Source organism: Denticeps clupeoides, chromosome 12 (assembly GCF_900700375.1).
Source record: "Denticeps clupeoides chromosome 12, fDenClu1.1, whole genome shotgun sequence".
Taxonomy (NCBI): Eukaryota; Metazoa; Chordata; class Actinopteri; order Clupeiformes; family Denticipitidae; genus Denticeps; species Denticeps clupeoides.
The window spans coordinates 19,428,112-19,441,721 of record NC_041718.1 but is presented as its reverse complement, the minus strand read 5'-3'; the positions used below and the strand labels follow the sequence as shown (position 1 = coordinate 19,441,721).

Below are 13,610 nucleotides of genomic sequence, written 5' to 3'. Positions count from 1 at the left end.
ATATTTTCTATTCAATTCAGGGTTCATACAGTTTCATGAACAATAATTGAAGAAGTGGTACATGATAATAATTAATTATATAAATACAAGAATTTGAAACTTATCTGGATTAAATGACAATCCCAAAACAACACAAAACCCACATTATATTAGTAAAGCTTTCAATTGAACTCTATTGCTCTCAGTCTTGGCATCTTCATCAATTCACTCTGAAAGAGGAAGAGGGGGAGAGGAAAGAAGCAATTACACACCCTTCGAATTTTGGCAACAAATTATTTTTTTTACAGAAATAATATGAGAGATTCACAGAGAGAAGTGTGAACCCATCCCAGCACACCCCAGAATTCCACCTTTTCCATACCTTTTTCCATACAGAATTGATTTCATAGATAGATCATGTGTGCGTGTTTACCTCGGACTGTCAGTGTGGTGGAGCACTCGGCTCGACCCAGCGGACTCTCAGCCACCACTTTGTATTCTCCCGTGTCTTTGGGTCCCACTCTGAGGATGAGGAGGGAGCAGACGCCGCAGGTGTTGGAGATGTAGTAGTTGGTGTTGGTGTTGAGGCTGACGTTGTCACGGTACCATGTGATGTGGGGGGCAGGGTCACCCTTCACGGCGCAGCTCATGTAGCACTCGTAGCCTGGAGGGTTGCTGTGTTTCTTCAGGGGGAGGAGGAAGGACGGTGCTGCCTCGAATTTGCAGTTTTTGGACTCGGGCAGGGTCAATATGAACTTTTCTGGGGGAGGGACAAGTATTTTTTTATTATTTTTTTAATTTCCTAAAATATGATATTAAATTTACTATTCTGCATTACTGAAATGCAGAAAAATGTACATAAACCGATATATTGTAAGTACCTAAGATGCTAAAAATGATCCACTGACTTGCTATTAGAAAGTGAAGTGATTGTCATTGTGAAACACAGCACACGTTGACACAACGAAATGTGTCCTCTGCATTTAACCCATCACCCTTGGTGAGCAGTGGGCAGCCATGACAGGCGCCCGGGGAGCAGCGTGTGGGGACGATGCTTTGCTCAGTGGCACCTTGGCGGATCGGGATTCGAACCGGCAACCTTCTGATTACGAGTCTGCTTTCTTACCTGCTTAGCCAAACTCCTCTTATGAATATTTAACAGGCTGTGAATTCAGTTGTTACTTTTTACTTTCCATGTCCAATCTGCAACACTGCACCCACCTTTCTTGCAGACCACCTCCCATTTGTTGGACTCGGTGGGCTCAGAGACGCCCATGTCGTTCTTGGCGTAGACCCGGAAGAGGAACTCTCTCCCCGGCAGGATGTTGGCGACCGTAAACTTGTTGTTGTAGAGGTGGTCAGCGACGGTGCGCCAGGTTTGTTTCACCGAGTCTCGCTTGGCCACCATGTAGTGGAGCCGGTCGTCCCGCTTCTCGTCAGGAGAGGGAGTCCAGGACAGGGTCACCGTCCCGGGGACGTTCTGCTCCAGCTCCACTGGGCCGGGGGGCTTGGGGTCATCTAGGGTTAAGAAGATCGATGCTGTCTACACTGCCAGAGTGGTTGTAATGGCACTAATGATAAATACTATCCTGCAGAAGTTACCTGTGACTCTGATCTCGATGCTGCAGGTCTCCTGGCCAACCAGATTGCTGACAACAATGGAGTAAACCCCAGTGTCTAAGCGCTCAGACGAAGGGATCAGAAGCTGGGAAGATCCCTCCGTGTTGCTAATGGTGACTCTTTTGGACACAGCCATCCCGTCCTTCAGCCACGTTATCGTGGGTAATGGCGAGGCCTGTCACACGACACAAACTGTCACTTTCATCAGAAACAGACTTCAGCAGGACGTCAAGGAAAAAAAACTTGGGTTGGGCTGTTGTTTTTTTAGGTGAAGTGGAAACAGAAGTAGTGGAGTCAGAGGATCTAATGCAGATGCTGTGATAGAGAGAATTCTTTTCTGGCCAATCTCCTGTCCTATCCAATATGGCCGTGTGCATCATCTGAAGAGTTCATTAGCTGATGGGGGGGTACGTGGTCTGTCTGTGGAACGCGATTCATTAGAGTTTTAACGAAGCCCTGCAGCCTCCACCGCAGGATTCATGTCTTTTAATATTAACTTTGACTGCAGATCTCAATTTTTTTCATGACCACTGGAGCACATGCTATTACTCTTAATAACACAGTGGCACACGGCTTTCTGCACCTTCTTTTCCAGACTTTACATTACTCTCCCCATCAGAGCATCACTGCCACTGTTCCTTTTTTGCTAATTTTGTTAATTAACATCCTAAAAATTGACGCAGAGTGCGAGCTCCACAATATTGGCAACTGCGTGTAATTAATCTCTGTTTTAAAGCACCATACCACAAAGTTGATGTTGACTCTCGCTGAGTTTCCAGCTCTGATCACCAGGAAGGTCTTCAGTTTGCGGTCGGTGAAATTCGGCCTCACTGGGTAGAAAATGTCACCAATCAGTGGGGCAGCAGGAACTTGTGTCCATGTGTGAGTTTGGGGGTCACCTTTCTACCCACCTGGAGGAGGCATTGCAATGATGTAGTTGTCCAGATCTCTGGAGAGGCCTGGTCCGCCCTCGTTGATGGCGATCACTCTGACCCAGTACATGGCCATGGATTTCAAGCCCAGGATGGTGTAAGAGGTCATGGTGATGACGTTTAGGTTGCAGCGCTCCCATTCCAGACTTTCCGCTGGTCTGATCTCTACGCAATAGCCCTTGGCTTCGTCCTGTACACCCTTTTCCTCTTTTGGTTTTGTCCACCCCAAAGACAAGGAGGTGTAAGTGGAGTCAGTCACCTTCAGGTCAATGACCTTGCCAGGGGGCTCTAGAATATGAAAAAGGAGAAGAAAAGTGACTGCTGGGCAGAGACTGCTATTTTAACAGTTGTAAATTATTCAAGTAAGGCATGCTGATATTCATCTACCATAATTTTTACTACAAATTTTAGAACTGTTAGATTGTTAGATCAGTTATGGCTCAGTTTTACAAAAACAAATGGGTAATTTAGCAGAATTTTGATAAATCTTCCTGGGTGAAAAGTACTGACAGAATGAAAAAAATAATCATACGAAGTGTGTATTTATACTTTTTGGGTCTCTTGCAAACACAAATTCAGAAGGGGGACTTGGTTCTCCAGCACCAGAGAAGTTGATGGCCGAAACTCGAAATTCATACTCTATTCCCTCCACAACGTCCTTCACAGCAACCTGTTTTGCTGAAAATATCAGAGAAACAACAATCATTTCAAAGTTGTCCTGCAGAAGCATTTGCAAGAAAAAAGCAAAAAAAAAAAAATATTGAACCTTTAATGGGTTCTTCTGGAGGGTTTACCGGGCCCCACAGGTTACTTCCACGCTTGCGTTTCTCGAGGTTGTAGCCAACTATGTTTGTGCCACCAGTGTTGGCTGGAGGAGTCCATGACAGATTTATGCAGTCCTTGAAGGCACTGACTACTTTAGGCGCGGATGGAGGACCAGGATATGCTATAATACAGACAGACAATACATTGTGATAGAACTTAGTCAATCAGCATAGCTTCAAACAGAAAAGATGGTCCAAGGACAGAGCTCTGGGGAACCCCAGGCAATTGGTATTACTTTTTTACAGTAATACCAGAGGCCAGGACGCCTTTTATTGTAAAAAATACCCAAGATGCCCAGTGTTGTTGACCAAATGTCAGGGAGTGGGCAACATTAACAGTGGCATGATTAAACATGCTACTATTTTGCTGGCAAATGAAATGAATTAAGAAAATAAACACCTAATTTATACAAGATAATTAATATATTTCTTTATTAATAGGAATTATGTGACTATATTTGGGGGAGGGGGGGCTATATTCACTGGATCAGATTTTTGCGGGGGTCATGAATCAAATCATGTCCCATAATCAGAAGTGAGGCTGGTTACCTTTAGTTCCAGCCTGGATGTCATCAGTTTCCATCACTTCGCTGGTGCCCTCTGCAGTAACTGCCCGAATGCGGTAGCAATACTTCCTTCCATGATCCACATCTGTGTCCTTGTAGTGGGGAATGCCGGGAATCATCCCAATTTTCTTCCAAGTGTTGCGTCCCAACTGCTGCCGCTCCAAGTTGTAGTTAATGATGGGAGAGCCTCCGTTGTCCTTTGGAGCTCTCCATTTGATCTCAACACAGTGCGAGGAGGCCTCAACGATTTCCACTGGATTCTGTGGAGGTGTGGGCTTGTCTGAAAAATATAGGGGTCTTTGTGAGCATATTTACGTTGTTCATGAATGATGAAATGAATGGCTTGGGCCACTAACCAAGGACAGTGAGTTTGGTTGTAGCCTCAATGGTCCCAAACACGTTTTTGATCTTGATTTTAATTTCCCCCGACTGTTTGCGGACACACTTTGTAAGGATCAGGCGACTCTGAGTCGAGGATTTCTCTATTCTGACATGGTTGTCGATAAGGACTTCCTCATCCTCATTGTACCACTGGATCTTCAGTGGCTCCTGACCTACAAAGCTCAGCTGGAAGGAAGCATTTTGACCAGTTTTTATTATAACAGGCTCAGAGAACTTTGCCAGGTCATCTGGATTAATCCTGGGTGGGTCTGCAACACAGAGAAGGACACTGAGTCTGGACCCCATTTATCAACATATGTAAAAAGACCACACTTGGACAAATCCCTGCAAAATAAATGAAGCATAATACAACACCTTCTACTGTCAACATAGCCTCAGTTTTACGTCCATCTGCCTCAAAACGGTACTTTCCAGAATCTTCTTCCTTGCAATTCCTAATGACCAGCTTGTGAAAAGCTCCATCTCTGACAAGCGACACATCCTCTGAAGAGGATAACTGGCAAAATACAAATTTCTCAGTTAAAAGGTTTAAACAAAGGTTAAATTGCATCTGGAATTACGTTGGGAAAGAATTGAAGCCCAAGACTAATGCCAATGAAATCGTCTTTGTGAAACGAGTGAGATCATTTGCATGCATGTTGTTTCGTTCATCTTAAATGTAGAAATGCAATGCAGACATCATTCATACTCAGGTATCATGCTGTCCTTGATCTCTGTGCTTTTACCTCTTCTCCATCTTTGTACCAGACTCCATCAATGTTCTCTTTGCTCAGCTTGCAGATCAGCTCCGCTGTACAGCCTATGATGGCTTTGACATCCTCCAGACCGCGGGTGAAGTGAACCCCAGGATCTGGTGAACACAGTAACACACTGGACTGAAAGAACATAAGTCCCCTCTAGAGCCTCCAGTTTTAACGTCTTCATATCAACTGACACTCTCCTGAGGTTAGGAAGTAATAAACAGTTACATTTTTCTTTTTTATCCTCAGGGAAAAACGACATGGAGTTATTACTGCATTTGAGCCGTACGAAATTAAATGAGAAATTCATAAGGCCCACAAGTCAAAGAGAACTTTAATTTTTTTCTGATTTATATATGTGAGAGCTCACCAATGACAGTGTCGGGTACTAGCGGGCCGTTCCTGACCCTCTTTTTCTTTTCCCCTTCTTGGACATCTGCTGTTGTCTCCTCCTCAAGCTCCGGTACTGATATGTCTTCCCCAGCATCTCCATCCCCACATTCTTTAATCTCCTGCTTGGTTTCCACCACCGCCTGCTTGACCTCAGGCTCCGCCTGCAGGTCCTTTGGGGCTGAAGCTGGTTTAAGTTGCCTTGGCCTGACAGCATCCTGATTGGCTGTCACAGCCTCCGCCACAGCCTCCTCGCCATTTTCTGCCATGGCCGCCACCATCTCAGCTCGTTCCTGTCTCATTTTCTCCAGCATTTCCTCTCTCGCCTTCTGAATCTTGGCATTCTGCTCTGCTGCGATCTTCGCCAGGTCGGCTCCGCCTCCACCGGCCTGTGTGGTTTTGCGAGCTTTCTTCTTACCATGAGTGCTGGGGTCATTGTCAGCTGGTCAACCAATCAGAGCGTTACAAAGGAGAAGGAAGTAGCTGTTTAGAAATTTTTATTGGATTGTATGTTATCTCATCTAGTGCTTATTCTTCTCTACTTTTAATTCTTTTAATTGCCTATTTTTAAGATTCTCTTCAGCACTTTGGTCCTACGTGGTGTTTAATGTTCTACAGAACAATATGAAAATGCCAAAAACTATAATGTGCTTGTAGTCATTCTGAACATATGCTCCGAGCCAATTCCTGTCCTATAAACCATAAATCACCAGCACTGAGGAGAACATGGGCTGTAATTCAAATGAGCCACTGAAGACGCGGTGGTGGTCTCACCTTCCACCACGAGCCAGGCGTTGCAGGACTTGATCCCAACCACGGCAGTGTAGATGCCCTTGTCCAGCTGCAGGCAGTCCTTCACCACCAGCCTGTGGATGAGTTTGTCCTCAGACACCGTGATGTCATGCTTCTCGCCCTGCTGTAGTGGGACGTTCTTCCCCAGCCAAGTAATTTGCGGCATGGGGTTAGACAGCACACACTCGAACACGGCATCCTCTCGCTCTATGGCCTTCACTTCCTGGATTTTCACCAGAAAGTCCACACTGGGGACTGTGGGGAAAAAAGGGAAGTGCATTTATCTAACTTGCGAATGTCATTCTTAAATCTAGATGCAGTAAAATGTGGGCGGGCTCACTTTTGAAGTCTGTGGAGAAGACGTTAACCCCCTCGACGTCCACCTGGTAGAGTCCAGCATCCTCAGGATCGAGGTCCTTCACGGAAAACACAAACTTCCGGCCTATCTGCTTCAAGCTGTGCTTTTCACCCGTGTCCAATGTGAAAGGAATCATCTGCCCATTCTGTATGGAAGCGGGTTCCAAAAACCAGATATTTGAAATGTGACCACAAACCACTATTCAAGATGTCTAAGTGAACCCAGATCCACCAACACGCTCAGCAATTGTTTGGCTCACGAACATTAAATATAGGCCGAGAGCGTTTAGGGCAAATAAAGACTTCTGGACCTTGTAGAGAAAAATCCGTGAGTTCTGGTCTTTCAGCTCCATTTCAAACTCAAACTCGGCACATCCCGGCGTTTTAATTTCGATGGGCTTCAGGTTACTCAGGTGTTCAACGAACTGTGGGAGCAGAAAGGAGGAGAGACGGTTATTCTGGCAGGATCTCAGGTGCAAACATGCCATCCCCACGGAGGCCGAGTCCCCACCTGCGCCTGCTCCTCTTCTCTTTCCCTTTTCTTTTCATTCAGCTTCTTCAGCATCCAGCGGAAGTCGGTCACGCCGTACTCCGCGCAGATCCGCTCGTAGTCCTTCCTGTCGGCGCTAAGCAGGAGCTCCCAGAAGTGCTCGTCGGGCTCCCCAGGAAGCCGATCCTCCTTCTGCCGCTCACCCCTTCATGGAAGACAGTGTTCCAAAAAAAAAAAAAGGTGAAGATGAAGATGAAAAAAAAAAATCCACATCCTTCATCAGTCTCACTCACCGCGTTTTCAGGAGGTTTTTGAAATCGGCCACGTTCTCTCGGATTGCTGGAAGTTTTCAGACAACTTCAGAATTCACCAAACTGCCATTTGTCAGCGATAAATCATCTTCACAATGTACAGCAATAAAGTTTCCTTACCAGTCCTAGACTCTTGCAGTGCCTTGCCCTTCTTGAATCCAACTAAAAAAACACAATTATCTCAATTTTTTGGAAACAAAAATGCATGAAAATCAACATTTCACAGCAACAACAACAACATGTATTTCTTATAAAGCCCATAACCACATACAGTATGTCTCAATGGGCTTTGACAGGCCCTGCAGCTGAGGGGTCCCACACTTGACCCTTCTAGAGGGTAGACTGAGTGTGCAGTTTGTGTCAGTGCAGGGTTGTTAATGAAAAAATATGTAAAAGGATCGGTAAAAAAAAACAACATAATGTAAAAAACCAACATAGATAAATTAAGATTTATCATTTTAGAACTGTGCTGGAAATTCTGCAATATTACTGAAGCAATATTGATGGATGGAAACCAAAAGGTGACAGTAACGGAAAATGTATATGCTCTTATGATCTAGTTGAAACTTTGCTCTTAATGGTAAAACCTTTTTTCCTTTCCTCTGCACCATTGTCCTTCTGTTGAAATTTTTTTTTTCTATTTCCACTACAGTGACATTCTTGGGTGAAATAGAGATACATAACACATGTCTACTGACAAAAGGGATATGAATACATTTTTGATCATTTTAGATTTCTTAAACGAAAACCAAAATGGTGCTTGTGACTATTAAAAAAAAATCTCCTGTAAAGTTGACATAACCTTTTCCATATGGTTCTCACCCCTCAGCATTATAGTTTCATTACTGTGTAATATAAAGTCTTTGGGCCACTCCACACTCTGAATATTAATTTCATTTTTATTCATTTTAATTTGTCATGGCTGAATAAAAAATGGCTGAGAAAACTGGGGAGTGGTAATTAACACTGGCACACGCTTCTCCCACAGGAAGTTCCTCTTCCGCAAAAAAAAGGCAATCTGTGCTTCATTGCTTTTTCGCAAGGACCCAATAAACGGAAATTGAACTGTGAGAACTGAATTTGAGTTTGGAGAACCAAATTCGCATCACATTTTTAGGGATGTAAAAAAGCAGTTTCAATTTCACTGAAACTCAGATTCAGACAAATACATCCAGTTTGAACAATTAAAATTCGGATTGTGCAATTCAAAATCCGTTTGTGCAATTCGTATGAAAAATGCACAAATCTCAGCCCATAATTGTAATGCAGACTTAGGGCTGACTTCAAACGTGTGAGTCAGTTTCCTTCCATGACTTAAGTAAAAACACATTTCCCGAGTAAAAAATGGACCTTTTCAAATCAGATTCACACAGTTAAACACAGTTAAACAGAGATGTGGTGCTTCGTTTACCTTCAATAATGTTAAGTGTCGCAGTAACAACAGCTTTTCCATACTCATTTTCTGCAAAGCACTTATAGGTGCCGGCCTGGTCCACCCCAACGTCTGGCATCTGTTAAGAAGGTCAGGACATTTGGACAAAGTTTAAGCTCCACCGTGGTCCTTCCATCAGAGCCTCCACATGCAGACATGCTCGATGTACCTGTAGTTGATATTCGCCTGAAATGGTTTCATAGATGATCTTGAATCGATCGCCATCTGAAAGATCACCTTTGCTTCTTGTCCAGGTCACATTGGGACTTGGGTTTCCGGTGACTATGGATCTGAAAATTGCAGTCTTGCCTGCGGGACATTGAAATTGCTGTAAGTTCTGCAACCCACAGAACCCTCACAGCCGGAAAAGCTCCTCACCCTCTTGAATTGTGAGAGCAATGGGTTTGCGTGTGAAATCCGGGGTGCTCATTCCTTGTGGAAGGTTCTCCACAAACTGGGTGATCATCACACCAGGAACTTTGGACCTCTTCTTGATGGCCACTGAGGAGAAATGGAAAAAAATCTGTTCATGAAGAAACCATGCTTTTTTATAGTTTGTGGAAATATTATGATTTAAAGAAGCAATGTGAAAGTTTCTCCTGCTGTTGTGTTTCTCCTGCTGAACAGAAATGCCGACCCCTCCCTCACAGAAGGTTTAATATAATTGCCTAGAACTCACATTTCCCGGCGGCAGCAGGGTTGTCGCTTTTCGAGGTCATCCTGGTGTCCTGATACAGGCTCTGGCAAGAAAAACTGTGGGAAATATGCATTATTTTAAAACAATTTATTGGTTTTGATCTGAAGATTAAACTAAAAAAAAAAGGATAATATAAGATCTTCATGGTTAAAAATAAAGTTGCAGTGAAAGCTCTCCAAATATTACTCTGGTCTCTCACAACATTACAAGCGTTATTTGGAATTAATTAAATTAAATTGAGTCAGATATGGCATGCTTCGCCACTTGGCGCGGACCCCTGAGATGAACCAGGATGAATCACTAATGAACCAGAAGACCCAGGTTCAAACCCCACTTACTACATTGTGTCCCTGAGCAAGACACTTAATCCTGAGTGTCTCCAGGGGGGACTGTCCCTGTAACTGCTGATTGTAAGGCGCTCTGGATAAGGGCGTCTGATAAATGCCATTAATATAACATTTTGATTTGTTTATTAAATAATAACATTCATGTTCAGGAATATTTTATTTGAATTAAATTTTAGGCCCCTCCTGTAACTTGCCATAATAGATGGCTTTGAGATCTTTATAGGACTAAACGGTTTGTTAGAATGTATTTCATTTACATTTACGGCATTTATCAGACGCCCTTATCCAGAGCGACTTACAATCAGTAGTTACAGGGGACAGTCCCCCTGGAGCAATTTAGGGTTAAGTGTCTTGCTCAGGGACACAATGGTAGTAAGCGGGATTTGAACCTCGGTCTTCTGGTTCATAGGCGAGTGTGTTACCCACTAGGCTACTACCACCCTTTATTTCTTTATTTCATTCTGTCTATTTTTATATGTTGCTCTGAATCACTGCAGACCTACATTAATGAGTGTGTGCTTTTTAATGGCCGATGTATTGAGGGAATAATAATGTATTTGTGGGTGTTTTTATAAACAGCATGCATTAAAAGAGCCTGGTTAAAAATATAGTAGGGTGGCTGGCATTCCTAACAATTTTATGTACTGTCCTGGGGACATTCCTGCATTAGAAAATGTATGTAAAGGTCAAATTCTTCTAGAGCATTCCTGGACCTAAAATCCTTGATATTTTGAACTCCTATGGAGGCTGTTTTTTTAAGGCGCCTTTAATCTGCTCTTGTCTGTATTTGAAGTGCGCGTTGTACTATTGTGTAGTGTGTGTTAGTGTTGTTTTCTTCAAACAAATTATAACGTGATGGAAATTTCTCCTGGCTGTCCTGTCCTCCTCCAGTGCTTGGATCCCCTCTGAGCACAGCTGCCACCAGGGATCCTAGCACTGGAGGACGAAAGGACAGTCTGGAGACATCAGAGGAGGCTGAGCCGGGGAAACACACCCATGGTTGCCAGCAACACCACAACAACTTCCACATGTCCAACCTGCAAGGGGACATGTGGGTCCAGGATAGGATTATACAGCCATTAGAGATTTCGCCGCTGAAGGACAGAAGTGGGCATCATCATTGCATTTGATGGACAGCCACAAGCAAGCATAATGAGATATATCATGTAATAATGTTGATGAATGTGGTTAACAAAATCAAAAGTGTACTAAAGAGTCTCTCCATTTTCTTATTTATGTTATTTACACGTGGGCTTATTCCTCTCGTTTAATCGCATTCTTATTATGCAGTATTTCTTTTTCCTGAATAATAAAAAAATACTTGTTGTGGTGGCCTAGCAGATGGCTGGGAGACAAAGACAAAGCGACCTTTAGACACAATTGCTTTACAATTGGAAAAGTGGAAAAGCAGAATGTGTGGTCGAAAAACACAAATGGATGTAGAATGGATGTAGTGCATAGAGTCTAGAGATTAAAACTGGTATAAAACAGTCATGGAGGATTCTGACTAAAATAAGACTAAAATGCTCAGACGTTTCGTCGATGAAACTTGACTAGACTAAAACGAGTCTGGACGCGACTAAGACTGATAAAAAAACGAAATGACCGCTTGATGTAGAGACTAGAACTAAAACTAGAATTGGGACGGGCCGCCAAAACCATCAACAGTGTGTGTTTGTCCCTGGAAGACGCTGGACACACTTCTCCACTTCAGTGCTGGTGTGGACGCGTCAGCTTTCAGCAGCCGAGCGAAACTCCATCCGTCTTCAGGTAAACAGACTCCGCCGGAGCCTCTCGCCGCTGGACTCAGGCAATCTGATGACACCCTGCCGGCCCCGCTGAGCTCTTTATTCCAGTGTCCCCTTTTCTTATTTTACTTCCAATTTTCTGCACTTCATGTTCTGGCCGGTGGGCTGCAGCTGCTCGCGCTCTCGGGCCGAACTTGGCCACTCAGAAATGAAGGAATCCCTGTGATCTCACGGGGAACGTCTTCCTGTGTCTGCCATAGCTCACATGCCTCATAAAGCCATCAGTCACGGAGCGGCACATGGCAGGGAGGGCCGCTGACGCCTCTCACTTTCGCCCGGGATTTACGGCGAGGAGCCGCTCTGCGAACATTCAGTCCCGCCGCTGGCAACATCTCCGGTGGTGCTCTTCCAGTCCAGGCCACGAGCTTCAGTTTCACGAAGCTGATCCTCACGCAGTGTAACGTGCACACAACACACAAGGTCATATTTTGCCAGTGAATGTGTAATATTATTAATAATATTATTACACGTTGTGGGTAACACACTCGCCTGTGAACCAGAAGACCCAGGTTCAAATCCCACTTACTACCATTATGTCCCTGAGCAAGACACTTAACCCTAAGTTGCTCCAGGGGGGGACTGTCCCTCTAAATACTGATTGTAAGTCGCTCTAGATAAGGACGTCTGATAAATGCTGTAAATGTAAAAATATAAATAAAATAGTAATGGCCCCCCTGCACTGGTCAAGTTCAGATAATGTCCTGCCACCTCGTCCAACGTTCCCTTCCTGCTGCAGAACTTCTTTGTCTTTCCAGGATTTTCATTTCTCGACCACCCTGTCCCACTCGGTTCCAACCGTCAGGGAGCATCAGGACCCATTTTATACTGTATTAAATAAAAGCGTCGTGGCACAGAACTTAAAAAGGCTTTTCACAGTGTGGGGTTCTGGTGCGGGGGACTGGCGAGGGCCCAGCGGGGCGGCCTGACAGCGGCCTGCGCTTGATTTATAAAGCAGCATGTGGTGCCGCTGTGTCCTGGCGCTCCTGGCGACTTTTAGGTCGTTTTCACACGTTCCCCCGTTACGACGTTCTCGCGCGGATCATTAAGCTCCAGGGAGAACCGTCCAAAAGTGAACTGCCGGCTCTGCACTTATTATTATTAGTTTCTCACCAGTTGGCCATGCTGGTAAAAGATAGCGTTGAGAGAAAAGTTCGTATTGCTAATTCGAGATGGTGGCAATTGCGAATTTGGTTAAAAATAGTGCATGCTAATAAAATGGCGCTAATATGTTGATTATTAATCTCTTTTCTGGGACACGTGCTGCTGTTTCAGGGATGAGGGGCAAACAGCTGAAGTAGGACCCCAGGGATGATTTATTGCCGCCCCGATGACATTATTAGCTTATTAACGCCAGCAGGAACACATCTCTTAATGAGAAGCATGCAGTCGCCGAAACCTGACCGCCCCACGGAGATGCGAAGCCCCCCCACCCCGGCAAGATGGACTCATTATTCCACCATTCACATCGCATGGGCGATTTCTGGTTCCAGTTCTAGATTTCGGCTCTAGCAGCGCCTGTAACATGAAGATGGTTTGGTTGTAAACAGCTTGCGGGCTTCTGAGAAGCCGAACATACGGCGATGGGTCTCAAGTTCGAGACTTTAATCCACGGCGGAATCTTGCAAAAATGTCACTTGGACCCATCGAATCCCTCAAGATGCCAAACTGAAGTCCCTACCTGCTGTGGGCTCCTGCTTTCTCTGGGGTGTCCTCTCCTTCGGGCAGGACAGGAGAAGCTGGTTTAAGATGCTCAGGGCTGGTGTGGCGGCCCCCGCAGCTGCTCAGGATTGACTTACCGTCAGGCGTTGCCCACCAAGTGTGAGGGGGTCCCTGACCACTCCCTAGCCAAATATGAGGCTCCCACAGAATTATTCCACCGGCCGCCGTCACACGGACGACAGAGCGAGGGGAGGCCGGAGCTCT

General features: G+C 44.8%; 1 protein-coding gene across 1 annotated transcript; it reads right to left on the bottom strand.

Annotated features, from left to right (window-relative positions):
• Positions 1 to 204: 204 nt before the first annotated feature.
• On the bottom strand, positions 205 to 13,459 carry LOC114801025 (immunoglobulin-like and fibronectin type III domain-containing protein 1). The gene is made up of 24 exons (XM_028998969.1): positions 13,366 to 13,459; positions 9,515 to 9,588; positions 9,214 to 9,336; positions 9,005 to 9,144; positions 8,815 to 8,914; positions 7,524 to 7,565; positions 7,386 to 7,431; positions 7,114 to 7,297; positions 6,914 to 7,027; positions 6,586 to 6,748; positions 6,228 to 6,500; positions 5,434 to 5,895; positions 5,049 to 5,173; positions 4,678 to 4,819; positions 4,278 to 4,571; positions 3,905 to 4,201; positions 3,298 to 3,477; positions 3,081 to 3,209; positions 2,511 to 2,819; positions 2,344 to 2,429; positions 1,582 to 1,774; positions 1,201 to 1,497; positions 413 to 739; positions 205 to 209 (listed from the first exon to the last, which is right to left on the bottom strand). The coding sequence occupies exons 2-24, from the start codon at positions 9,552 to 9,554 to the stop codon at positions 205 to 207; spliced, it is 4,071 nt and encodes a 1,356-aa protein (XP_028854802.1). The 5' UTR covers positions 9,555 to 9,588; positions 13,366 to 13,459.
• Positions 13,460 to 13,610: the final 151 nt, after the last annotated feature.

What these genes read in the sequence shown, in the direction of transcription:
- LOC114801025 (XM_028998969.1), bottom strand. Translation starts at nt 9,554, where the DNA reads ATGACCTCGAAAAGCGACAACCCTGCTGCCGCCGGGAAAT. An exon ending in GGCTATGTTGACAGTAGAAG is followed by an intron (nt 4,572 to 4,677) that starts GTGTTGTATTAT and finishes TCTGTGTTGCAG; the next exon opens with ACCCACCCAGGATTAATCCA. An exon ending in CATCGAGATCAGAGTCACAG is followed by an intron (nt 1,498 to 1,581) that starts GTAACTTCTGCA and finishes TCTTAACCCTAG; the next exon opens with ATGACCCCAAGCCCCCCGGC.